We start from the raw sequence: 26250 nt of genomic DNA on the forward strand, positions 1-26250 counted from the left end.
GATGGAAAAATGGAAGGAGATTGTCATGGCAGTTAATGGCCCAAGAGGCTTAAATAACCATTGAATGAATGATAGTGGCTGAATGAATAGGCAAATGCTGCTATTCATATGTTATGCAATTTATAATGTATCTTTATTATAGTTTAAATATATAAATAAATTATAAATACTAAGAAGGCATATGATAAGAATTTCTAAATATTATCAAATTAAATAGTTTTCAGAATGTGAAGGATTTTCATAAAGATTTTAAGAAGGTTTTTCAGTGGAAACTGCATCTTCATGCTTTGATTTAAAATTTTATTAAAAATAAAATTTTTAATCAAATATAGTAAATTTTCTTACAACTTTTTTAAGATCATAGTAAATATTGTATTATTAATTAACTTTGATTCGATACTTCTCACTTTTTGATCAGTATCTGATTGCAGTATAAGTCAAGTTATTACAGTAGATATACTGCTACAGGGTGTCCAAAAAATTACTGTGCAATGGAAAAGGTTTAAGTAAAGTTTTAATAAAATATGAGTTTTATATACAATATTGCTGTTTTTCCTACAGCAAAATGCTGGAAATGTATCCCAATGATCCCAAAATCCAAAGGAATGAGGTCCAGAGACCTAGAAGGCTGGACTCCACTAGAGATTATGTGATCAGCTAAGAAATCTTCCAAAAACTGGAATGTTTGAGAACAGGCAGTAATGACGTCTGTTACAAAGTGGAAACTCAGGTCATACAACTTATGGGTTTCTGGGTCTATTATTCAATTTCATACATGTAACATTAATGTCATTACAAATTTTTCATTGTACAGTACAGTAATTTTTCAGACAGTATGTAGTATTAACTTTATACAATTAGTTATATAGTAAAATCCATTTTCTATATAAAACTTTTAAGATATAAATGCAAGAACAGAACTAAACAATTTTATATATCAACTCAGAAAAATGTGTTCCTAATTTGAAGTCATTAGTGTAAATTATTTAATTATTAAACTGTTAATAAACAGCAATTCTGCCAACATTAGAGAGAAATTTTTCTAATCATCGGTGCTTTTTTAATTAAGTATAGGCAAATAAAAGTCTTTATTTTCTTATATTTTAACTTTTATAATTTTCTACTATTTTATGTACTATTATAGTTTGAATTTTATCAAGAAAATTATTGATTTAATATCTATTTCTTTTATTTTCATAAAGGCCATCATCTAGCTGTGTTACATTTCTAAAACAAAAGGGTCCGGTAACCTGTGTATCTTGGCATCCTGATGGTTCTTTTCTTGTCTCGTCGTCCGCTGCTGATAGCAAACTGCATGTATGAAAAAATATTCAAATATATCTACCCTTAATTTTTTAAATTCTATTAAATATTATATTGTTAAATGATAGAAATAGCATCTACTAGAAGATGGAATTAAGTAGCAATGCTTTCTGTTACATAATAGTTCCAACACTGCAAAAAGTTATACTCTGTTGAAGTATAATTAGAGTAACCAAAATAATGATTTTTACTAACTGTGAGGAACACATTAATTATAGAGAAAATATGTTATATATAGAAAATACAGGGTTTTCTAAAGTGATTGCTACCATTTTAAATTACTGTAATTATGTTAATTATTACTCAAGAAGTATGTGATATACAGCAATCAATAGAGTAACTGTCCAATTTCATCTCCCATCTGCATTCAAATGTCTTGTTGTCTACTACCTCTAAGAGATGCGGTAAATGAAAATGGTAATTCCACAACAGAGATGGGATTTTGTGGGGTGCAAACTCTGAATTGTTTTGTGTTCTCCTGGAACTGTTGATATCACCAAAGAACACTTGTCTACATGGTGAATCACTTTTAAAGTGTCTGCAAAATTTGTGTTTCACAATGTTAAGTGATTCCAACTTTGTAACTGCATACTATTCTTACTACATACTATTCATTCTTCAATTATTTCCAAAATGTTTTTTAAAAAGTTATATAAATATATAATTATTTCTGCTTTTAATTTAAATTATAAAATTTTATATTAGCAAAATATATGTACAGTGTAATAATCATTAATCCAACCATTTGCTAGTTCAACACATCCAGTAAGTAGATACTAGTCAATTCTTGATTATTAGCAGCACTGTTGCCAAGTCACAGACAAGCTTTCCACCAGTTCAAACTCCAGTTTTCAATAAAGTTAAACATTTTCTCATTAAATGTGGCATGATATTGAGCCTGAGCTTGAACACTTGAGCTTGTGCATGATGTTAAAGATTGTTAACTTGTCTTAGCCTGCTTGCAAAAGGTGAAGTATCTTATAACATAACACTGTATCAATATAAAAATCAATTATTCAATATTTTCCACCAAAAATACTGTACTTTTCACTAAAATTTCTCATGATTGCTTCAATTTCTCCTTAAATTTAGTGGGAATCCACCAACTTGGCAACATTGATTACCAGTGATGGTAATAAAGTTGAATGACAAATGACAGAAATGATTGACGATTAATTTGAAAACTCTAAAATACAGTAAAATATTGTTTTCCTTTCATATTTTCTTGCTATTCTCTATATGTTTTCTATTAATACAGTGTAGTAATATTATATAAATAAACAAATATTTTTCTTTCTGAAAAATTAAACCATTGAATTCACCTTACTTTCAATAATCCAGCATTCTCCATAATCTGACACTGGTCCCATTCTGTTAAATTACTGAGATTATACAGTGTGTTTCTACTAGGGCTGGAAAGTTTGCATTCTTTTTTTGCTAACTTCAACACCAATAACAACTGCTTAGTATTTATATATATTATCTACCATTTCATTGCTGACATTAATCCATTAGGCTAATTTGCTATTTAGCAATACACTGGTTGTCTAATAATAATTAAAGAATTGTGGCTATGGGTTTTTACTTAATTCTAAGAACAAAAATTTACAATGATCCATATATAGAAATAACCCTGCCAAATTTCAAAAGTTTAGATTCATCCAGTCCTGCTGAGATATAATGCAAAATAGGTGACAACAAGCACACATACAGAATTAAATTTATAAAATTTATCTGTTCTATATATATACAGTAGACCCCCCCTATAACATGGTAGATATGTTCTGTGTTATATGAATCCGTGTTGTACGAGTCCCTTAAATATATGAGCCAATCACAGCCCGGCATGTGTGCAGTTTAGGGGCTATGGCTGTTTGAAAGGTTTTCTTCCATAAAAATAATCGATTTTAGAATAATTTGACTCAACATTTCCAAATCACGAATAATTTTTTTGGGAATAATCCATATAAATTATGCTATAAACAAAAAATTGTTGGATTACTTACCGAGTGTGCACTGTTCGACGATGCCATTGCCTAAGCTTGTTTTCGTCGTGGAGCGACTCATCGAATGGCGGATGCGTTTCCTGATAAGTTATTCTTTCTGCGAAGAATTCGCTGAACTTTGGAGACATCATTAATAGAAATATAATTTTTATGGCCATTTGAATAATACTGTAAATGTTTTTTTTCACAAGAACTGTATAAAAATTTATCAATACTTTCCCGCCTAAACTCTCCATATATACGCCTGCGCTGGACAGCAGCAAGTAGTTCGGCTGCTTGTCCATTATTGGTCCAGAATCGACCAATCCTGTCTCGACACGAGTCGGTGATGACGTTTTACCATGTTATATGAGTCTCTTTTAGCGTGTTATACGAACCCGATTGCAATTTTTTCGCCGTGTTATAGGAAACCGTGTTATATGAACCCGTGTTATAGGAGGGTCTACTGTATATAATATTTAAAATTATCAGAACACATTTTTTTGTCACAAAAGAAAAATAAAGAAATAGCAGCATGAGGAATTGATGAATCATCACAAAATTTTTTGATAAGTGAGTGAATCCTTTGGATGAGTGAGCAAAGTTTCCTAGCAACATTATAATTTTTTAATTTGTTTGATAATTTGAAAATACTAGAACTTATTTTAGAATAAAGATAGTTTATGAATATCTTAAAGTTAGTGATGGCATCATATCAAAAGCAGTGGTGGATGGAGACATTGTTCCCCCTTTCACCCCTGCCCACCAATCATGACGTGATTCTGCACTACTGATTGCCATTTTCTCAGTTGGTCTCTTTTTATATATGCAGTATACTCTTGCTAATCCAATTCTTAATAATTCGGCCTCTCAATAATCCAGCATATTCCAGTGTAATCACCTATGCACTTTGTTTCCATGAAAGTGTTAGTCACGTCAAGCATCCTGTTTCTCTGTTTAGTCTGGTTTCATTTCTGTCTATAATATTGCATGTTGATGTACCATATTATTTTTCTCAAATGCCTTAATAAAGAATCAGTATTGAAGGGTGACAGGTCACATTGTTCATTGCTTTTCTAGGCAGACTTTAAGCCTATAAACACTTAGTAGTCTGGTGCACTCACTATTCTGACACTCTTCTGTGCAAGGAATGGTCATATTAGTAAGATGCATTAATTCATGATATAAATTTTTTCATCATGATAAAATTATGATGAAAAATTTTTTGAATGTAAATTTATGTTTTATTAAAAATATTTATGATAATAGGTATGGAATGTAGCCATGGAAACTAAAACTTCTGTTCAGCGAATGGGTGGTGGAGGTGTTACGCTTTTAAAGTGGTCTATGGATGGTAAAAGACTGTTTACAGCAACTCCATCTTCATTATTTAGGTAAATAATAATAATTTATTTACATTGTTATTAAACATTTTAATCAGAAGGTATATTGTAACTGAATATCTTTGAAAGACTTTTTTGTCAGTGATTACAGTCAAACCTGTTTTTATGCGGGGGATAGGGACCATATAAAAGAAAATGCATTAAAAAAAATCATGCAAAACTTCACGAGTGGCTATAAAAAATAGTTTTCGCAACACAATTAAAAAAATATTTTTTTTTATGCGGTGAATAGGGATCGCATAAAAAAAGTCTCACGTAGAAAATAACTCGAAACCTGTACGAAATAACTAGGAATTGCTTTTTTAACTCCTTGGGCCTTTTTCTGCAACACCTAATGGGGAAAAAAATCCTCTAAGAATTTTAATTTTTATATTAATAAATTATTTCCACTTAAATACGAATCTAACATTAAAAAGTTAAAAATAATCGTTAAATAATGATTTTATTTGATAAATATAGCTGCAGGAAGTGTTATTTCATTTAACAAAGCATGAAATTTCACACCTGCAGTCTAAAGCTGGAGGGGAGCTAACTTACCGCATCTGTTCAAATATAACATAATATTTATGGTTTTTATGCTATTAAAATAAGAGGGGACCGAAATAAACGTATGAGAAAAAAATTTTACTGAATAAAAAATGAAAAAACCTGCTGATGTCATAGAAAACAACCAATAGAGTTTTTAAAAATTTTACAGAAGTCAATTATGTTCCAATTTGATTGAAATTTTCATATACTGCACAAAAAAAAAATCGCACAAAACAAATCGCACAAATAAAAATTGCACAGAAAGAGACTGCACAAAAACAGGTTTGATTGTATATCATATGAAATGATAAACATGTAAGATTTAAATACAGTATTGTATATAAGATGAAATTAGATCTTGCTTGCTATTTAAATTTTATATACAGGTTTAATTTAATATATGGTATTTTAGCTCACCTGTATCACGTTTTTCTTGAAAACCATTTGTTATAGAAGGTTGGGAAAAATTTTTTTTTTATAGTCGAAACACATATGAAGAATTGATTAGTTACTACAGTGTACACAATATAAATTTTACCCCTGTGTCCCCTGTGTACATGCTCTAACGTTTCTTGTGTACACGGAGCAGGGGACGTTACTACTAACAGTCACAAGCAAGGGGGTGGTAATCCAAAAAGTTTGAGAAGCACTGATCTACATCAACAAATATACTTTTACATTATATTGTTATTAACTTTCTGCTGTTTGTTACTAATTTCCAATCTTGTAATTTAATTTCTTAAGTGTTTGTATATTTTTGAAAAAATATTTGTTCATATTAAATTGTCTATTATATTTGCTGTTTTCATTGTAACAGAATTGCCTTGTTTAAATGTGCACTGTAACACATCAAAACTAAATGCACATCAAAACAGTGCTTATATGCTTAATTTAAATAGTGTTTTGGACACATATACATGTACTGTACATTATATGTGTATGTAAAGGCCTATATTTGGTGTATATTTCCAAGCCAAAGTTTGTTGCCAGTCCAATGCTGAATAAGGAAATTCTGGGCTGTGAAAAACAAAATCCAAGAAAGGAAGAAAGAGTAAGACAAACATTATGGATTCATGAAAAAATAATTCTAAAAGTGAAAGGTTGTTGATGGAGGTTATTAGTATCATTGGAGGTATGGTACAAGAGCATTGAGCTTGATAGGGATTAGAAAGAAGGCTGACACTTCATTGAACGTTAGAGCAGGTGGAAACAGTTCTTGAATATTAGTCATCTGTTATTGGAAAGTGACAACAGGTATTTTTGGCACATTCTAGTCAAGAAACAGATTGATGGCATTCTCCAAAAGTTATCATCCCTGCAGTTAGTCAACACCAATTCCTCTTACCTCTCAGACATGCATTTTCTTTATGAGCTCTCCTAAGAAGGAACAGTCCTGTCTGCTTGTATAAAGTAGTCATGAGAAACCTGCAGCCACAAGATCCTAATATGCAACCCTGGAACTTTGGCTACATAATTTTATTTTATTTTCTTGTTTCTGTCTTTTACATTATGAAACCTTTATTATGCTGATATTTGTCACTTAGAACATTCAAAGTAAACTTGAGTAGGAAAAGATAAGACTAAGCCATATTACTAGTTTGTTTATCATTAGCATTTATTTTAGTGGTTATGGACATTTTTTTCTTATGTGTATTAGTGGTTATGAAGTTGCAGGCTTAAAGTCTGCAACTTCATAACCACTAATACACGTAAGAAAAAATGTGTGGAGGCCACCAGAAAGCCTATGAAATTCCTTTGCAGCTCTCTTCCAAAGAAGAATGCACTGCTGTAGAGAGTACTCCTATATTGTGAATATTTTGTATAAATATTTAAAAATAAACTCATAAGTGTCTTAAACTTAACTTTTCTGTAGAGTCATTGTGTTATCATTATCAGGTGATGGATCAATATACTTTGAAAACACATCACTATATAAAGAATGTGTTATCACAATGTGATAAAGTGACTTTTTAAAAATTCAGTTATAAAACATAAGACTAGTGAGACCTTGCATCATTTTTCTTCTAACATACCAGTCATGCAACTTATTTTCCAGGGAAAAATAAGTTGCATGACTGGTGTGTTGGAAGTCTGAGGACAGATTAAGAAAATTTAATCCAAAATGCTTTGCTGTTTATAATTGAAAAGAATAAAATAGCTGTGTTTTTTTGAAAAATCTCGGTTTCTGATTTAATATGGATATTGGAAGAAAAAAGACATGAGGTCTCATTAGTCTTATGTTTTATAACAGAAGTTTTAATTAAATTTTATTTGTTTTTATTTATTTTAAGTTTTTATTAATTTTTTAAAAATGTTTTTTAAATAAACAAAGTAACTTTTTGTTTAAATGTATGTTTGAGATTTGGAAAAATTGTTTTATTCTTTTGTTTGTTTGTTTTACTTAGTGCAATAAAATGCTAAGTTCCAAATTTTAGCCTTCTTTTTGTCCTGTGAGATCTTTAATAAAATCAAAATGTTTTCTTCACTGAGGGCTGTATTTATTTACAAACTACTTAAAGCTTGAGAAGCAAACATTTACAAAACAGCTCAGCATTACAAGGAAGCCAAACTTACATAATCCCTCAAATTTTCAAGCACATATGGCAACCATCTTTATCATCTTTATCCCTTTTTAATTGAACAGAATGTGGAATGTACTCATTTTGAGTCTGCTCTACAACTTTACAATTGGAACTATAATTCTATCTATACAATAGGAGCTGAGATAATTTTAGTCCCTTTTTTTTGGGGGGGTAGCAAGAAATTCACTGATGCAATGAGTAAATTTCTTGCTATCTCAAATCAATGAATAGCTCATGCTTGATAACATAGGAAAGCAAGCAACATTTACATGAGTTCTTTCTGAGCCATCAGTCTGGGTTGCTGTTTAGGAGACACCCTGTATACATGTAGATTACATATATATAAATTATCTACATATTTCTTTATATAAACATATATATTATATGCATGCATATAAAGATATATATTCATTATTTATAAATTTACATTTTTGTACATTGAAAAATTTTGTTTAATATAAATAAAACATCATACCATTTATCAAAACATCACATATTTTTACCAAATGTATCTGTAAATGCTTTGAATTAAAAGTTTTATCATCCATTTATATGTTTAAAAATATATTTATCTAGGTACTGTACATATTTTTTTAATTTTGTGAAATATTTTGTATTTTGGTTTATTATTAGAGTTTGGGAAACAGCACAGAACTGGACTTGTGAGAAATGGACTAATTTGGTTGGGCACTGTAAAGCAGCTTGTTGGAGTCCAGATGGAAGTATTTTATTATTTGCTACCCTAGATGAACCAGTAATATATTTTTTGAATTTTCCTTCATCAAAATCACTTGAAAAATATGATGATTTAAGTTCAAAATCTGCCATTCCTGTCATTGATTTAACACAAATTTTAGTTAATACTGGTAATGATGAAATCAGGTAATTTAATTTTTTGTTTGATTTTTATATTTTAATAAGAGATATTTTTAAATAAAATTATTTTTACATTTTATGTATTTGTATATATTGGGAATGTAGCCACAAGAGGCAGTGTTTTTTCACTAATGCTCTTCCATTTCTTGCTCACTGTCATTCTCCACTGCCACTCTTACTGCTTGAGATTTATTTAAAAGTAAACAGCATTAAATAAGTCTCAAGCAATTGACCACTGGCTGAAACAGAAAACAGGCACATTAGACTCAAATACTAGGCTAAATCCCATCAGCCATATTGGTTACCCACACACAAAAATTTTTGGTCATATCCCTGATATATATGAAAATATTGTATCAATTTATTAAAACAAAATAAATTTAATTACAAGAGTGTCCAAAAAGTTACTTTGCAGTGAGAAATCAGACATTCTGTTTTTGGGCTACAGGTTTTGGAAGACTTCTTTGCCAATTGCATAATCTCCCATAGAATCTGCCCTGCTAGGTCTCTCTCCAGAATTCCCAATTTTAGATTTTGAGGACAATTCCAGCATTTGCTATAGGTGAAACTGTAATGTTCTATGTAAAACTTTACTTTTATTAAAACTTTACTGTACCCCAAAAATGTACACCAATTGATAGTGTAACTGTCCAAGTCTTATCTCCCATCAGCATTTAAACATCTTTTTGTTTACTGCCTCTAGGAAGCATTGTAAACAAAATGGTGATTCCTCAGCAGGGAAGATATTTTGTGTCCTGCAGTTTGCAAAGTGAGAATCATTTATCATTTTGTAACATGAATAATCTGCAGGAGCTGTAGAATATGGCTGCTATGGGAGGAGTAACAACAGATACGCTGTAGAAGACAAGAGGAATTTGAGTATTGGTTGGATGTGTGCTGTATGACACAAAGTGTATGTTTTGAGAAATTGTAATGGGTAAATGAAACTTGGATGGTTTTCCAATGTTTTAATGTACATTACAACATTCTTAGATAATATCTAAGAATGTATATGTATATATATGTTATGGACAAAGTGATTAATTGGGCATTTTTCATAATGCCCGGTCATTATGAATAATGATCAAAAAGGGTGCGCAGTGTGATAAATATTGATTAATTTATTAAATTGACCGGTCATTATGAATACCGCTATCACCTAGTCGGGCAAAGTGATAATAATACATTGAGGAGTGATCATCCAACATACACTAGCCAATTGGCACTCTGAGTTGCGTGTGCGTATCGCGTTTAGTACCAAATTTTAAATTGTGCGACATTTTAATTTGATTAAAAAAACTCCACTTATTTCATTTAGAAATGTTTATTTTTTGTGAATTATTTCAAAGTATTTTAAAAAGAACGTGTAATCTTTTAAAACTAAGTATGATTAACTATATTAATTAAATGGTAAAATTTTACCTATGTTTACCATCATGGTGGTGGTTGCGACTATTTGTGCTCCTGACAGATTCCTCCGGAGGGGAGCCACCAATTGTTTAATGTCACTAGATACATACTAGATATTGATACGTGTGTTCAAGAACTACTGTGAATAAATAACTAGTGATGTTAAACAATCAGCAGCAGGCTGGCAGCTCCCCTCCGGGAGGAATCCATCGAGAGCACAAACAGTTGCGACCACCGCCAAATTTGGTACTAAATGCAATACGCACATGCAACTCAGATTCGAGTGCTGACTAGCTAGCGTATGTCAGATGATCACTCCTTAATATATTATGATCACTTTGCCCGACTAGATGATAGCAGTATTCATAATGACTGGTCATTTCAATAAATTACTGAAATTTATTACAATGCCCGATTTTGTTGGTCATTATTCATAATGCTCATATTAATCACTTTGTCCATAACATATACACATGTATATGTATATATACATATACATATATAATGTATATATGTATATATATACTTGTATATGCCAAACTAATTTTGATTGTTAAAATTATATTAAAACATTTTTAATTATTCCAACTTCCAATATTTGTTTACAATTTTTTTGTAATAGGATTGGAGGTCGCATTCAAAATATGATATGGGACAAGACAGGTGAAAGACTAGCTGTTTCTTTCAAAGGTAAATACTGTATATTAAATATACTTTATATAATATGCCAATTTTTCTTCATTAATTATACATTTCAGATAATTCTGAACTGATTGCAATATTCAGAACAAAGGTTAAGCCGATATTGGAAATTCATCCACTGTAAGTACAATGGAAAACTTATTTTTATTATTATTTAAGACAGTTACATGTAAATTGTATTCATAGTTTCAAACAAGCATTTTTTAAAAAAAGAATTTTATAAATTTTTAAAATTTAAATTCAAAATTCATTTAAATAAACTTGATGATATGAATAAATCTGATGAAATTTTTTCCCTACTATCATTAGCAGATATTACTGAAACTAGTTCACCTTATTGAGAACTGATTATATTATTTGTAGATTTTTCATATTTTAATTGTTTGTAGATTTATTTAAATTTTGAGTGCATTGGATAGCTTCTGGACATTGTATACTAAACTGTGCTTGAAAAATCACATTTTATAGTTAAACAATTTTGGACCAGTGAGAAGGGAGGCTGGAGGTACAAGGCAACTACACTTGTGAATAGCATACTGTTTTGAAAACATGCTGCTTTTTTCAAAATTGATGTGGTTTTTTTGCATTCTTCAGTGCCACAATTTGAAGCAGTTAAGCTTGAAAATGCCCTGCTGATTGAGAATGATTGTTCCATACCAATTATTATTTATTCAACAAAATTACAAGCACTTCCTTGTGACAATAATGGCCATCCCCATATAACAAATGTATAACAATCCTCACTAAAATACAACAAGCATAAAAAATGATATACAAATGATAAAAATAAATAAATCATATAAAAATACAAAATTATCCCCGAAAGTATAAAATTTTTTTACAGTGTGATTTAAAGCTAGTAAAATTGAGATATAGTTTATCTTCTGTTGCTTTAGCAGAATTGTGATAATGGAAAAAAAAAAAAAAAAACTATTTTATTGTAACAATAAGGTGACAGAAGGAATTATAAATACATGAAAGCTGATGTGTGTTGACGGAAGATATATGATGGGGAGAAAGTAGACTCTTAAAATATTTATAATTAAAAATATAGTCAAAATAGTTTGATGCATTTGTGAGATCCTGTCGCATGTTTTTTTGTAAAATTTTAACAAAAATTTGTGTTGAAGGGGACCTTTGACGCAATGAGTCCCTTCCCCCCTCTCATCGATGTGAGAAAGTTTGAAATAATGGTATAACAACTGATTATTAACCTGAGAGGGTTGACGTTTAAACAAGTTCATGGGGAGAATTTACAAACAATCAAAGGAAAGAGTAAACTATCTGCCTGAGGTAGACTAATTACTTCTTATCATCCTAGCCCATCCTGTCGATAACATTCAGTGTGTCATCACTACAAACAAATGGTCACCTGATCAAATTGCCACCCCTGATGGAGATATAATGGCTGAGCTACTGATGTTTGAGGCAATCAGTACCTAAGGAGTATCTTTGACTAGTGCAAGTGACTCCCAGACTGTGTCCTTGGCTCCCCGGATATTCGCCTCCCAGAGGGTCTTTCTCCTGATTGTTGACATCGAATCCTCAAACCTGATCTACGAATGACCCAACAACTTTTTATAACCGGATCTAGAAATGTCAAGTTGGAATGATACAAGTTACCATATGTTGGGATTATATGTGTAAACTCTCTCTCTCTCAATTAGAAGTAGATAGAGTGGGAACAGTTTCCCTCAAACCTCGCAAGAGCCGTGTTTACACTTAGCAGGTAGTTATATATTGTAATCTAGGTTTTAGATATATATTAAACTTATTATTTAGTTAACATGTCAACCTGTCTTTCTCGGAGTAACAGACACCCTTTAGACTTATCTGCAACTTCCCCACTTGATTTATAGCCCTCCTATTCAAAACAGCTATCCAGTGACACTTGAGCGGTCTTTGCCAGACTGTTGCCAAGCAAAGAGGGGTGTAAATCAGTAAATCAATCCCCGGCTTTTCACACATTTAAAACAATCAGGTAAGCCTAAACAGAACTGTGTGTCTTTAGGAGAGTTAGTAAATGGTAAATGCAATAGCTTGTTAAGAAGAATGAAAATCTTACCATTTTCATTGTTGAGTTTAATTAAAAGAGAGTGTGAGGCAGATGCCCAAACTGGCAACACATAATCTATGATTGACTGGTGTGAATTATTTTTGTTTTAATGGTAACATTTATTTACGAAAGCAGGGAGTGCCCATGGGCTTACCTCTCTCAGTTATGTTAGCTGAATTAGTCATGATGATCATAGAGTTTAGAAGTCTTACATTCTCATTTACCATACAATCAGTATCTTCTCTATTTGTGGTATGTTGATGAAGTACTTCTGGCATTGGATGTTTCTGATGAAGAGTTGCTAAGCTTTATTCAATCATTGTCTGCCATTTTCCCAACTATTGCATTTACTGAGGGGGAGAAGGATGCAAGGATTGCTTTTATTTTAATCTGCCTGTACACTGATCTCCAGTGGGCTTTTTTCTGTATTTTGTAAATTTAATAACTGCCTTATATCATTCCTTCTACAGCTTTCCAATCTTTCCAGTAAAATTCAGTCATTATGGCACTCATATTCAGGGCTTTTTTATACACTCTTTCACCTAGTTGTTTGTGGACAAGGAGTTTTCCCTCATTAAATTAGTAGTCTGCAGGGCTGGATATTCCCCAGCCAAGTTTATCCATCTTGCTCAACAGTGTCAAAGGCATATTGTCTCCATAATCCATGTTATATCTTAAGAAGGAATTGGGTTTTGTGATATTGCTTTCTGTATCTGGATCCACTCTTATTCTGGGGCTGAGTTTCAAAAAAAACATGATTATATAATATATTGCCACTAGCACCCAGCCCACATTGTGCAGGAATCTTTGCAATGATAGAGACAGTGTCACAGTTCTTGAAAAACCTGGGGTTTATGCTGTTCCCTTACAAAATTCACTAACTGGGTCGAAGCTTCTGTCTATTGGGAAGACTACCAGACTGATTTGCCTTCATCTTGCAAAGCATTATGAGGATGTGGTGATTAATAGACAACAGAGTTGGCTAAAAAGTAATAGTGGGTAAGTTTTGATCCACTTTGGTTGCAAACTTTGTTTCTAAGATGTGGGGATTGAAGAATACTATTTATCTGGGAATCTCTTTTTATTGCATCAATATCACTCTGTAACTCCCTAAGCTTGACACCCAGAGTTGTGGACAGCACTATTTAAGCTTCTAAAATTTTATCTTGTATATTTTGTGATAAAAAGCAACTCATTTCATTAATGGCACTTATATGTTTTAATTTACTTTTATATTTCTTTGGTTCAGCATAATTTTATTGGATTTATTTCATTGTGTATCCTAGTCTTTCAAAATTTTGTAATTTTATGTGTTTCAATTACATTCCATGCTTGTGGGCAAGGAATAACTTTGAAAAATGTTCTTTATGTTTACTGTTAATGTTTTAATTTTCAAAACAGAATTTTGTTCTTTGTGTGAATTCTGCTGCCTGAAGAGGAAAGTTACTTTTATATACTGTTGAAAGTACTCATTTAAATTAATTTTTTCTGTAACACTGATAACAGTTGTGTTGTTAATTCTGTAAAGATCATTCCATAAGTAACAACCTGATGATAGCCTTTAAAAAGGGCTGGAAACATTGGTTAGAATTTAATTAAGGATTTTTGAAGTTATTAAGGTGTGTGCTGATTTTTAAAGTTATTGGACATGCTTATGTTAGAATTTATTCTAAATAGTTGTGTTCTGTTTTTCTTAAATTGTTACTTTCTAACATATTAATAAATTAAATTTATTAAATAATAAATTTTATTATTAAAAGTATTAATAAATTACTTGAAAAAATTTTTTTAGTGGTTTTGTACGTGGTTTGCCAACTGAATCTGTGCAATTAATGACTTTCCATGATCATTTTCATCAAGGTGCTCTCTTAACAGTTGTATGTATTAGAGTTATTTAAATTTATTTTATAGAATAATCAGTAATGAAATCTTTTATTTAGCTTATTAAATACAATTATTTCTAATTTAAATTACAGCATACACTTTTTAAATCTTAAAGTTACATATTTACATATTAAAAATTATATGGAACAGAAAAGTTTCTTCTTAATATAAATATTTTTATAGTTGAATTTTTCTAAACTTGTATTCTCATTAATGTTTGTAAATATTAATTGATGAATATACACTGGTGGAAATTGAAAGTGTTACTTACACCCAGATGGAATTGGTGGAAATTCGCGAAACTTGGTAAACATGTACAGGGGCATACCCAGGAGAAATGAACACAAAATGAAATGAATTACGCAAAGTTTTATTGCTGTTTGTTACATGTTTCAGTAAGTGGTATGCCCACCTTGAGCATGGATACACTCTTGGATCCTTGCAGGCATTGAATCAATAAGTGCTTGAATGTCTTGTTGGGGTATATCTCTCCATGCCTGCACAACTTGTGCAGTCAGTTGTTGTACAGTGCGCGCTGGATGGCTATGAGATGTAATCCGTCTACCCATGGCATCCCATACATGCTCTATAGGGGATAAGTCTGGAGACCGGGCGGGCCAATCCATGATTGTGACACTTTGCAAGGCCTGTCTTGTGATGGCAGCAGCATGAGGACGGGCATTATCTTGTTGGAAGATACCGTTTTGGATGGTGTTCATGAAAGGTATGACTACTGGATGGATCACCCTGTCCACATACTGGCAGGCGGTCATTGTGCCTTCAACAACCACCAACTTGGTCCTGCTGTCGTAACTGATTGCCCCCCAAACCATGACACCAGGAGTTGGACCTGAGTGGCACTCTGAAATCACAGCAGGGTGGGCTCTTTCTCCAGCATGCCGGCGGACATGTCGCCGACTATCACGTTGGCCTAAACAGAATCGGGATTCATCACTAAACACAACTATGCCATTCATGTGTCCAATTTCATCAGCCGTTGTTGGCGATGAAATCTGGTTAAGGGAACACATTGCATGGGGGACCGAGATCTCAGCTCAGCATCAAGCAATCAGTTTACAATTGTTTGTGGGGTGACTCTGGCAGTAACTACTGCTCGGATCTGTACTGCCGTCGCCCATCTGTCAGCAACTGCCATCCGCACAATATGGCGGTCTTCACATGACGTCGTCCTTCTGCGTGGACCTGTGCCAGATCTACAAGTACTGGACTTTTCCTGCATCCACCTTGTGACCACTTTTTGTACTGACATTGCACTGTGGCCAGTCCTTCGGGCGATTTCACGATATGATGCTCCATTTCCGACATGCCGATTATCCAACCTCTTTCAAAGTCAGACATTTGGGTGTACGGAGTTCTCACTCGTCGATATGGCATAACTGGTCACCAACAACCTGTGGACCAAAAAAAGTCATGTTCCATAACACAGTTCACAACTTTATAAACTAAACACTATAGCAATTTTGCATAACAAATGTCTCCATAATGTCCATACCACTGTATGTACTTCATTTAATTTTTGATCATTCAATAGCCTTTAAAAAGAGAGTCTTTTGCCCCAATTTCATATGTCTTCGACATTACTGGGTGGGTGTAACACTTTCAATTTCCGCCAGTGTAGTAAACTGTAATATTTGAGTAAAAATGTATAACAGTAACAAATATGGTTTGCTAGTCATAATTTTTTTTTCTTGGATTTCATGAACAAATAGAATTTGAACTAACTTATAAAAATTTATTATATAATAATTTTTATATATTTTTTACTGTAGTTTTGATTTTGTATTGTTTTGTCATTTTTGTTAATGTGTATACTTGCTGTGTTTCCAATTGCTTAGCTGTCTGTTTTGATATAGAACTTATTTGTCAGGAATTTTTGTCCTTTCCTTACTTGGGAACTATGGTTTTTTTCTCTTCCTTGATTTGTTGTAAACTAAACCAATTAGTGCTTTTTCACACACTGTGTTCCTCTCCTTTCTTATCTAACCAGCTCACCTCTGAGCTTCCTTTCTTTGTTTTGCTGTTAAAACTTTTGCAAATAAAAAGTGAACTGATTCTGTATGATTCTCAGTTTGATCAGATAGCTGAGTGTTAAAATGTCAGCTTACTACTACAGAAACAAATCTGGATAGGATGGAAAACCTCAAAAGTTTTTTGGAAGTGATCTGTCCTAGATGTGTTGGGTTCAGTACCTGCCTATCCCATTGTGGGCCTTGCTGAACTTGTAATGAGCTTGATTGAAAAGACCCTCTTTAGTGCCCTTATAATAAAGTGTAATTATATTGAGAGTCATATTGTTTCTTGAATAATAATGAAGTTACTGGATTTATTACATTAATAGTTGCACCTAATTCCCAAAGAATAGAAGTAATAATTGCCCCCTAATAGTAAGTGTTCTAATAAATGGTGCAGTTGCAAGCTTAAAAAAGTTGTAGACAGCATGTTGTTTATAATAATAAATACAGTATATATGGCAATATATTCTTTTCAGAATTTATTTATCAAAAATAAATATTAAAAAATTAAATATAACTTGTTTTAAAAGATATAACTTTGGCCAAATGGTTTGTGGTAAGATGTCAGTCTGTTATTGCAAAAGTTTGGATTTAAATTTGATTGAGACCCAAATAATTTATCACAGGTGGTATGTATTAGATGTTCTTCATCTCTTAATCATGCAGTTTGACTTTGTGTATGTTTCAATAATGGAAATGTGATTTTTGTCACAGCCCGATGTCAAAACATCCACTAAAAAGGTAGAAATTCCATTGAAGAGAAATTTTTATAGGCCAGAACAGTGCAATAGAATGGGATCACACATTGGTATATGTGTTTGGTATAGGCTCATTGCTCAATAAAACCAGTTATTGAGCAAAAGTGAAACTCTTACACAATCTTCAGGTTGTTGCCAAATTTGGTGAAAGTCCATGAATTAGGTATCCATGCTGAGAGAGTTCATCAGAAAGAGATGGAAAGTTCTGAATCCAAAGAATAGTAAATGATGGTCATTTCATTGAAGATAGGCACAACCACATACAGTTTGATGAGCAGGAGAGAAGTCAGTGGTGATGAGGAGTATGGCAATAGCACATGATTAATCCAAGGAGCATGGCGGGTTAGAAAGAAATGGATCAAAAGGGAATTCCCAATGTCCTTGGGACACAATTCTTTAAAAGATTTATTTCTCAATCATACATCTTGATTGGTCTTAGTCTGTTGTCCTCACTTCCTGACTGGTCCTCATCTTTTTTCAGTGGGGTAATTTCAGACTGATTCAGGCCATAGGTAAGATCAATGTCAATTTCCAATTCCAGTCAGAGATGTTTACTAATCTTGGTACTTATGTTGTTCAAATCAAGAATTGTGTATTTCTTTTTGATAGTTATTATTTCAAGATGTCAGTTATTTGAAATTCCAATGGCAAACGATATATTAAAAAATGCAGATTATTTTTATTTTAGATTATTTGTTTTGGGGAGAGATTTTTAGGATTTCATAATACACTATTTGGGGAGAGATTTTCAGTGAGGGTTGGGACCATGTCCCATGCCTCACTGAAAATCTCTCCCCAAATAGTGTATTATGGGATCCCAGACCACATCTCAGATCCCATAATACACTATATTCTTGCATTGACAAATCAGTTATGAAAGATAGAACTACAAACAAAACCTGACTATCAAAATATAAATAAATTATAAAAGTTTTTTTTTAATATAGGAATTTGTAAATTAAAAATAAAAATGATTTTTTTAATACTAATTTTTATGTTTTGAAATGATACTATTGAAACATGTATTTCAATAAGAAAATTCTGCATTCTTCTGGTTGAAACACAATGTAATAATTTCTCTTAGTATTTTGAGTACATGCAAAATGATATTAACAAAGAAGAAGAAAAGCAATACAAATCAATTCTTAACTCTAATTAGAAACTCTACAATTTTCTTGTATCTAAATTCTTTCTTATATTATCTGAATATTCAAAGAAAAATATAAATGCATTATAGATACTTCATAAAAATTAATGTGAGCAGCTGGGGGGCCAGGGGTTGATCTCAACTGACTGCTTACTCGGCATGGGTCATTAATCTGCTCTCAAAGTCAAAGGATGGCTTAATTTAATGTTGGAGACAAGAAAATCGTAAGATCTTCATCTCAGTCAGGACCTGACACCAGATAGGGATGAAATTCATGCCCTATCACATGTTTAAAATATTATTAAAAAGGAGGGCTTAAAATTTAGCGAGTGGGAGTGCATAGGTAAATTGATAGGAGTCCGTTGAGAAAACTAGAGTCAAGTCCAATTAACAACTAACAAATACTTTAATTAATAAACAACAAGAATACAAATGGACTAACTGATTAGAATCTAACTATGATTCAACCTTAAAGTTAAATCCCTAATTGTGAGATTGAGAGAGAGTTTACACAAAATACTGATTATAATACCTCCATATTATTGACTTGAAAACCTTCTGTCCCTTAGGCAGAAGTTACTTGTATGAGGAACTATGGCACTCAGTTCAAAATAGATGAGGATACTGGACGAGGGGCTGATGTGCCCAGAGTTTGGCACGTATCCTGTATTTATATTAATATTATTTTTCTCCTCCAATAGAGATTAAGAATTAAGCTCATCTGACTGGCTGTCATGATGAGTCTTTTTGGTTTAGTCAGCCCTTTAGTCATGGGAGATAAAGATCTCTCTCTCAGGAACCAACTGTCAACACAGGAAACATTTGTTCCTTGTTCTCTTTGATTTGTAGCTTTGATAAAAATTTCAAATTATTACATTTAATTTTAAAAGATTTTCTATTAATTCCTAGAATGTTTTATCTCAAAATATTCAGAATTTCACATTAATAAAACAATCATTTTCATTTTAAAAAGTATGTTTAATATTAGTTTTTGTTATATAGATTCTTATTATAAGAAATGTTAACATCAAAAAATTGGATGTCAAATCAAGATATGTTAAACTTAGGAGCCTGTAGCAGTTTCTACCCCTATAAAATTAATATTAATTAACTATTATTATTATTATTATTATTTAATAATAATAAATAATTAAATTATTACTAAATTATTATTTTTACTAACAGAAAATGAAATGTTTAAGACGAATTTTTAGCAATAAAGAAACATTTTACATATTTTATTTGATGAAACAAAGATAAATCACTGTCAAGAGGCAGAAGCTTACTCTGCTCTTACATAGACAGTAGTGGTTGAAGTTCTGCAATAAGATAACAAAGCTTGCATTAGATTTATGAAATTCATAAATGGGACAGTGACATTTATTTTTGTTCATACAGTGGATAGTAAACAAACAAACTTAAAGAATTTTGTAAAATAATTTATTTCTTTAATAAACAACAGAGTAAAATTATTTTGTCTGTGAATTAACTTTAATTGTATGTATTTTGAATTTTGATATAACAAACTTTCTTTGTACTTTTAATATTATTATTTATGTACATGAAACTTGCATAATTTATATTTGTATTTTCAGTGTTGGAGTAGTGGAAGAATAGTCAATATACCATTTCTCTATGTATCTGTTGATTTAGACTTAATAAACAAAGTTCCAGAATATGAGAAAAATCTTTCAACAAATGAAATTGGTTTAATGCAAAGAAAACATACACTTTACTCTTCTTCATCATTAGAAAATGAGTAAGTTTTATTTATTTATTTTTATTATAAACAGTTGTATATAAAATATTTACTCAATTAAGTGAAAGGATTTATAGTTACAGTTATTGATAGAAACAAATCATTAAGTTTTTTTAATTGATTATTATTAACAAATGAGTTTTCATTTTTTAAAGAATGTGTTATATTCAAAAACAAATATACAGGGTGTCCCTCAAACATCTGAGTTTTAAACTGTTTTGTGAAATCCTTTTGCTTAGATATGTGAAAAAAATATGTTGGAGAATGTTGATCAATACTTGAAATTTAACATGTGTACACTCAAAAGGGCCATTGCTGTCGCAATATGGTAATCTGGACCTTCACTGCCAAATGATCTAGATTGTTTGGGCTCTATTTCCTGGTCCACCTGATAACTCAACATCATCTCTTTAAACTACTTTTTTTTGTGGGCATGTCAAGGATTGCATGTATGCTATTGTGAGATACGTGGGGGCTATAGGGGGTACCCTATCAACTACTTAATTGGCACAGGTTAAAATCCGACCTTGGAGTAGTCAGATGGCTTTAGGAGAGCAAAAAGTGAGTGGGGAGGTCGTTCTTTTTGATGAATAAGACAGGTGGACAAATTTAACAATTAACAAAAGGAAGTTTATAACTAACCTTACAATAAATATAACTAAACTTAAGATTAGATGTGGTTAATTGAGGTTACATATACACTCCTATGGAGTGGATTGGCAAAAGTTTCTATCAGCTTGCGTGCTGAGTTTACAAGAATTTATAGCTACCTCAATATTTGTTGCTCAAATTAAATGACGTTCGTACAAGTGGAGAGAAAGGAATTCGGAGAGGATTGGCAATTGTATGGCGGGTCTTCTTTCTGTTGACTTGCATGGGCTGGGAAGTCTGTGGAGGTCTGCTGAAATTGGCACCCAGTCTTCGATTACTCTGAGCACTAATTAATTTATTCACCTTCCTTTGGACTTCATATGGGATGACTGTGCCCAGAACTTTGGTGTCTCCACCTTTTATGTCTGGTGCCTGGAAAAATGATCATGTGATCAACTATTGACATGTTGAAGGTTAATTCCCAGGTGCGAGCATAGGTTTCATCTGTTGACTTTGATGATGTTTGATTGCAGCTGTCTTTCTTTCACAATGAGATGTTTTCTTTTTGATATCTTGTTAAAATTCCTCTCCATTTGTTTATAGAGAACGTCATTCGATCTGTTCTAGTGCGATGTTTTTTTCTAACAATCGTGTTAAGAAATTAAATTACAAAATTGTAATTTTGTGCAAAATTCGCTCATTCCTCCACTCAGGCCCATAGATAGGCCCGCCAGCTCACATTATAAAAGTGCCAGACATTAGAGTCCTTGCATAGAAGAATTGCAGATGCAATGAACAGCGTGACTCCTAGCATGATGGCTTGGACATGGGCCAAAATCAAGTACAAACTGGATATTGTACATGCCACATCATGAGCATATTTGGAAATGTACTGATTTAATGTAATAACTAACTTTTTCAGATGAACTTTCTATTATCAAAGTCTATACTACTATATTTGCATTTCCTTTCCCAAAATTAATCCACAAAACTAGGAATGTTTGAGAGGAACACCCTGTATTTATATAGAATTTTTATCATCATAGAAATAATTAAATTGTATCAATAGATTACAATTATTAAATTGTAATCTATTGATACAATTTAATAATTGTATCAATAGATTAATCTATTACAATGCCACCCACTGAAATTGAAATTTGAGTTTAAGGTATGTTTATTTTTATACAAAAGGAAAATGAAAAATATGCCCGAATTAAATTACTGTGATAGCTTTAAAGGGAAAGAATAATTACTGTCTGCTTTTCAAATGCTAGACTGTTAAAAACAAAACTGCAAAAGTGTAAATTCTACAGTCTACTTAATATGTCTGCTATAGTTGCAGAATTAGTATTTATTTGTGCAATGTTGTTCATAATATTTTAATATACAGGGTGTCCAAAAAGTTGCTGCGCAGTGAGAAATTTGTAGTGATATTAAAGTTGTATGTATGACATTGCATGTGAGACCTATAAATTGTATAACCTGAGTTTCCACATTGTGGTAGATGTCATTACTGTTTGTTCTTAGATGTTCTGGTTTTGGGCTACAGTTTTTGGAAGACTTCTTTGACAATTGCATGTTCTTCTATGGAATTTGCCTCTAGGTGCAGATTCTGTGTGAGATTATGCAATTGGATTGGGACCTCTACAGAACAGTTCCAGCATTTGCTGTGGGAGAAACTACAATGTTCAAAGTTTAAAAGTTTTGAAGTTTTACATTTGAAACTCATTTTTCGAATGTAAAACTTCACTTTATTAAAACTTTACTTAAAACTTTTCCACTGCACAGTAACTTTTCAGACACTCTGTAGATAGCTAACATTTTTAAAAATAGTATTTACATATATTTACATAATAGTATTATTAAAAATAGTATTTACAGCATTTTCTATATAAACCAGTTAAAAGCATGAATTTTAATTAAAAAATGAAAACCTGAGAAATAATAATAATAATACCTTAAAATGACCTTTTGTCTTTTTCCAAAAACATGCCTTCTTTTATTTGTTAGTCTTTATCACACAACTAGGTGCACAGGTAGACACTAGGCTTCTTTTACATCACTCTTTATTCTGCAATATCTTAGATGCCGATATGCGTTTCAGACATATGCCCCTCATCTGTCAGCTACAGAATAGAATTTAAACATATATCAATCATATTACAAATTTACTATAATAGTTATTTAAAAACATACTTTTATCTTACAGACATTTAGCATAGTAGTGCAAACTATTATACATACTTTTAAAACATACATATATACATCATTAAAATTATCTTGACTTAGTTCACTAAATAGCACCCAACATTTGCCGTTACTACGGGATTTTTTCTTAATCAATAATAAGTTTGGACCACTATACTAAATGTCTGTAAGATAAAGGTACATTTGTAAATTATTATTATAGTAAATTTGTAATATGATTGTTATATGTTTAAATTCTAATCTGTAGCTGACAGATGAGGGGTGTATGCCCAAAACATGTATCAGTGTCTAAGATATTGCAGAATAAAAAGTGATGTAAAAAAAAGCCCAGTGTCTACCTGTGTGCCTAGTTGTGTGATAGACTAACCTTAAAATGACTTTTCTTTTCAATATAAATACAAATGTAGGATGAAGTTACCATCATCATTATTATTGGCAATCTATTTCTGAAAGCAAACTTTGAACTATTATATAATTCAAAATTTATTTTCAGAAAAAGTAACATAGTGACAACATATGGTACTTAAACATGGCATTCCTTAATAATCATAATAGACAATTGGATGGCCAAGATGGTTAAGGCTCTGGGGACCCAGGATCAAATCCATGCAAACAGCTTCCCAAAAAGTTTTCATGGGCAGTCTGTCCCAGATATGTTGGGCCTCATCTCTTGCCTTCTAATTGTCATGGTGTGGACCTGGCTAGACTCAAGCTAGGTAAGGTGTGGAAAAAAAAAGCTCTCTTAGTGCCCACAGGATGGAAACAGCCTAAAAATAAAAAATATGTATATATATATATACATTATAATTGTAATTATATACATTATATACATGTAATTATATACATTATAATTGTAACACAATTTACATAGATCTTAAAAAACAGTCTTCTATATATCTCTTTGTGTATTGTGTCCCAATGGATCCCTTTCTACTAGTGTCTCTTAAGTCCCAGTAGAGCCTTTGGGTAGTTTCTAAATTCAGCAGTGCTGCAGCAGTTGTAGAAAGCTTAAAGCAAAATTGTTGCTAATAAGATTGCTGCATCACACTGCGTGTAAAGCAAGCATCCAGTTTGAGAGTGTAATTTACTGCTGTCTTGAAAGGTGCTTTTTTTACTTCAAGATGGTTGTGCTCATGGATGGACTCAGGAAGATTGATAATTTTTGATTATTATGTTATTTGGTGGACTACGAACTCAAGATTGAGTTTTAAAGTAAACACTTGGCTTTATTTCCATCTCCATTTAGTTGATACGTGCCATTTGCACGTATCAACTAAATGGAGATGGAAATAAAGCCAAGTGTTTACTTTAAAACTCAATCTTGAGTTCATAGTCCAACAAATTCATCAAACAGGGTTTCAAAGACAACATATTATGTCATTTTTTAATCTGTTAAATAATAAAAAATAAATACATAAGAATTTAAATGCTTGTTTGATGACTACTCTTGTTGAGCTTAATCTAGCATTAAAATACTTTTGCATTCTAGTTAAATGTAATTATCTTTCATCAAAGAACACAGGCATAAGAGTACATTTACAACTATTAACATTAAATAATTCATCCAACAGTGAGATTATAGCAAACTGTACAGATACCATGTTGTTTCATCAATTGCTGTAGCATTTGGTGTTGTCAAATTACTACATGGATGTGTGCAACTTCCACTTCAGCACTGCTGAATTTAGCAACAGGCAGCTTGCTTGACCAGTTTTTCCAGTTTTACTGCAGGCAATGTTTAATTGTCATAAACAGAAGAATGTACAGTAGTGAACCGAAAATCGGAATCAATTGGGGACTGGGGTTGTTCAGATTAGGGATTTGTTCCGATTACGGTTTATGTACGAAAAAATATATTAACCTGTCCGATGTTCAAATTTTTCTCCGTTGTGTGTCGTTTCGTGTTGAATTTTCGTCGATTTTAAGCCTAACGAAAATTTTTATAATAATAATCGAGGCTATCGTATCGTTAAAAATTATTTCTGCATTTTGTACAAACAAAATAAATATATTGGAGAATATAAAAACATGAAAATTATACTTTAGAAGTAAATTTAGTATCAAAAACGTTCGATTCAGCACGACACAGTCCGACTGAAAATCGTGCCGATTACCGGCGATTCTGATTACCGGGGTGCCGATTTACGAGTCTCTACTGTATTTGCAATTTGAGCAGGGCATATTAAACAGTAGGGCATGTATAAATATAAATATATAAAATATAAACACCATTTTAAATATTTTAGTTAATTTTATGTTCAATGTATTAATGTAAAAATGAAGCAGAAATCAAAATACAAGCAGATGGCATCATACTAATTTCAAAGACCTTCCCTAACCACCACCAAGCATTTGAACTGAACTAAGTTTAAATACTAGTAGCTGAAATAACATATAAGCTTGAATTCTAGAAAATATGTCATGAAAGTAGTTTTTCCCTCTCAACTCTCAGTCGTAGAGGCATTAAGATGATCTTTTTAGCAAGCCTATTATGGGCTCAGCCAGTACCACAATAGGCAGCCGGCTGTGAGGGATAGAGACCTGGCATAACCATACAGACCATCCCCTGAAAAATTTCTTGGTTTATTTTGTGTGTCCAGATTCAAGCCTGGGCCCCCCACAGCAGTAGGCTGCCACCTTGACTGCTTGGCTGCCTAGCCATCCATGAAATTAGTTACCATTACTGCAAATATCTTAATAATACATTTTTTTTTTAAATTTATTAGATTTATATTAGCTTTTATTTATTGATGATATGTTTTTATAATATATTGTATTTTTAAAGTTACTGAAGTGTGTTAATGTTGCTACCAAACACTTAAAATGGATATCAATGGAACAGTTTAATTCAGAAGATTGAACAACAATTAGTACTACATAATGTATTAAGACTGAAAAATTTTTGAATTGGTCATAATGTATTTATAACTGTTTTACCAATAGTTTTATTAATTTTTTTAAAATTAAATACAATTTTAAATAAATCCTTCTATAAAATAAAA

At 31.8% G+C, this 26250-nt stretch overlaps 1 protein-coding gene across 1 annotated transcript in view; it reads left to right on the forward strand.

The window, feature by feature from the left end:
- Nucleotides 1-26250, forward strand: part of Aladin (aladin WD repeat nucleoporin) — a 46967-nt gene extending 20717 nt beyond the window's left edge. The window contains exons 9-16 of the mRNA XM_067269433.1: nt 1203-1317; nt 4578-4702; nt 8455-8703; nt 10730-10797; nt 10866-10929; nt 14658-14742; nt 20283-20446; nt 26034-26250. Of these exons, the coding sequence (XP_067125534.1) occupies nt 1203-1317; nt 4578-4702; nt 8455-8703; nt 10730-10797; nt 10866-10929; nt 14658-14742; nt 20283-20446; nt 26034-26040 (877 nt within the window). The 3' untranslated portion in view covers nt 26041-26250. The remainder of the gene's footprint in view (nt 1-1202; nt 1318-4577; nt 4703-8454; nt 8704-10729; nt 10798-10865; nt 10930-14657; nt 14743-20282; nt 20447-26033) is intronic.

The sequence above is a fragment of the Centruroides vittatus genome, unplaced genomic scaffold (genome assembly GCF_030686945.1).
Source record: "Centruroides vittatus isolate TY-2023 unplaced genomic scaffold, ASM3068694v2 contig_350, whole genome shotgun sequence".
NCBI classification, from domain to species: Eukaryota; Metazoa; Arthropoda; class Arachnida; order Scorpiones; family Buthidae; genus Centruroides; species Centruroides vittatus.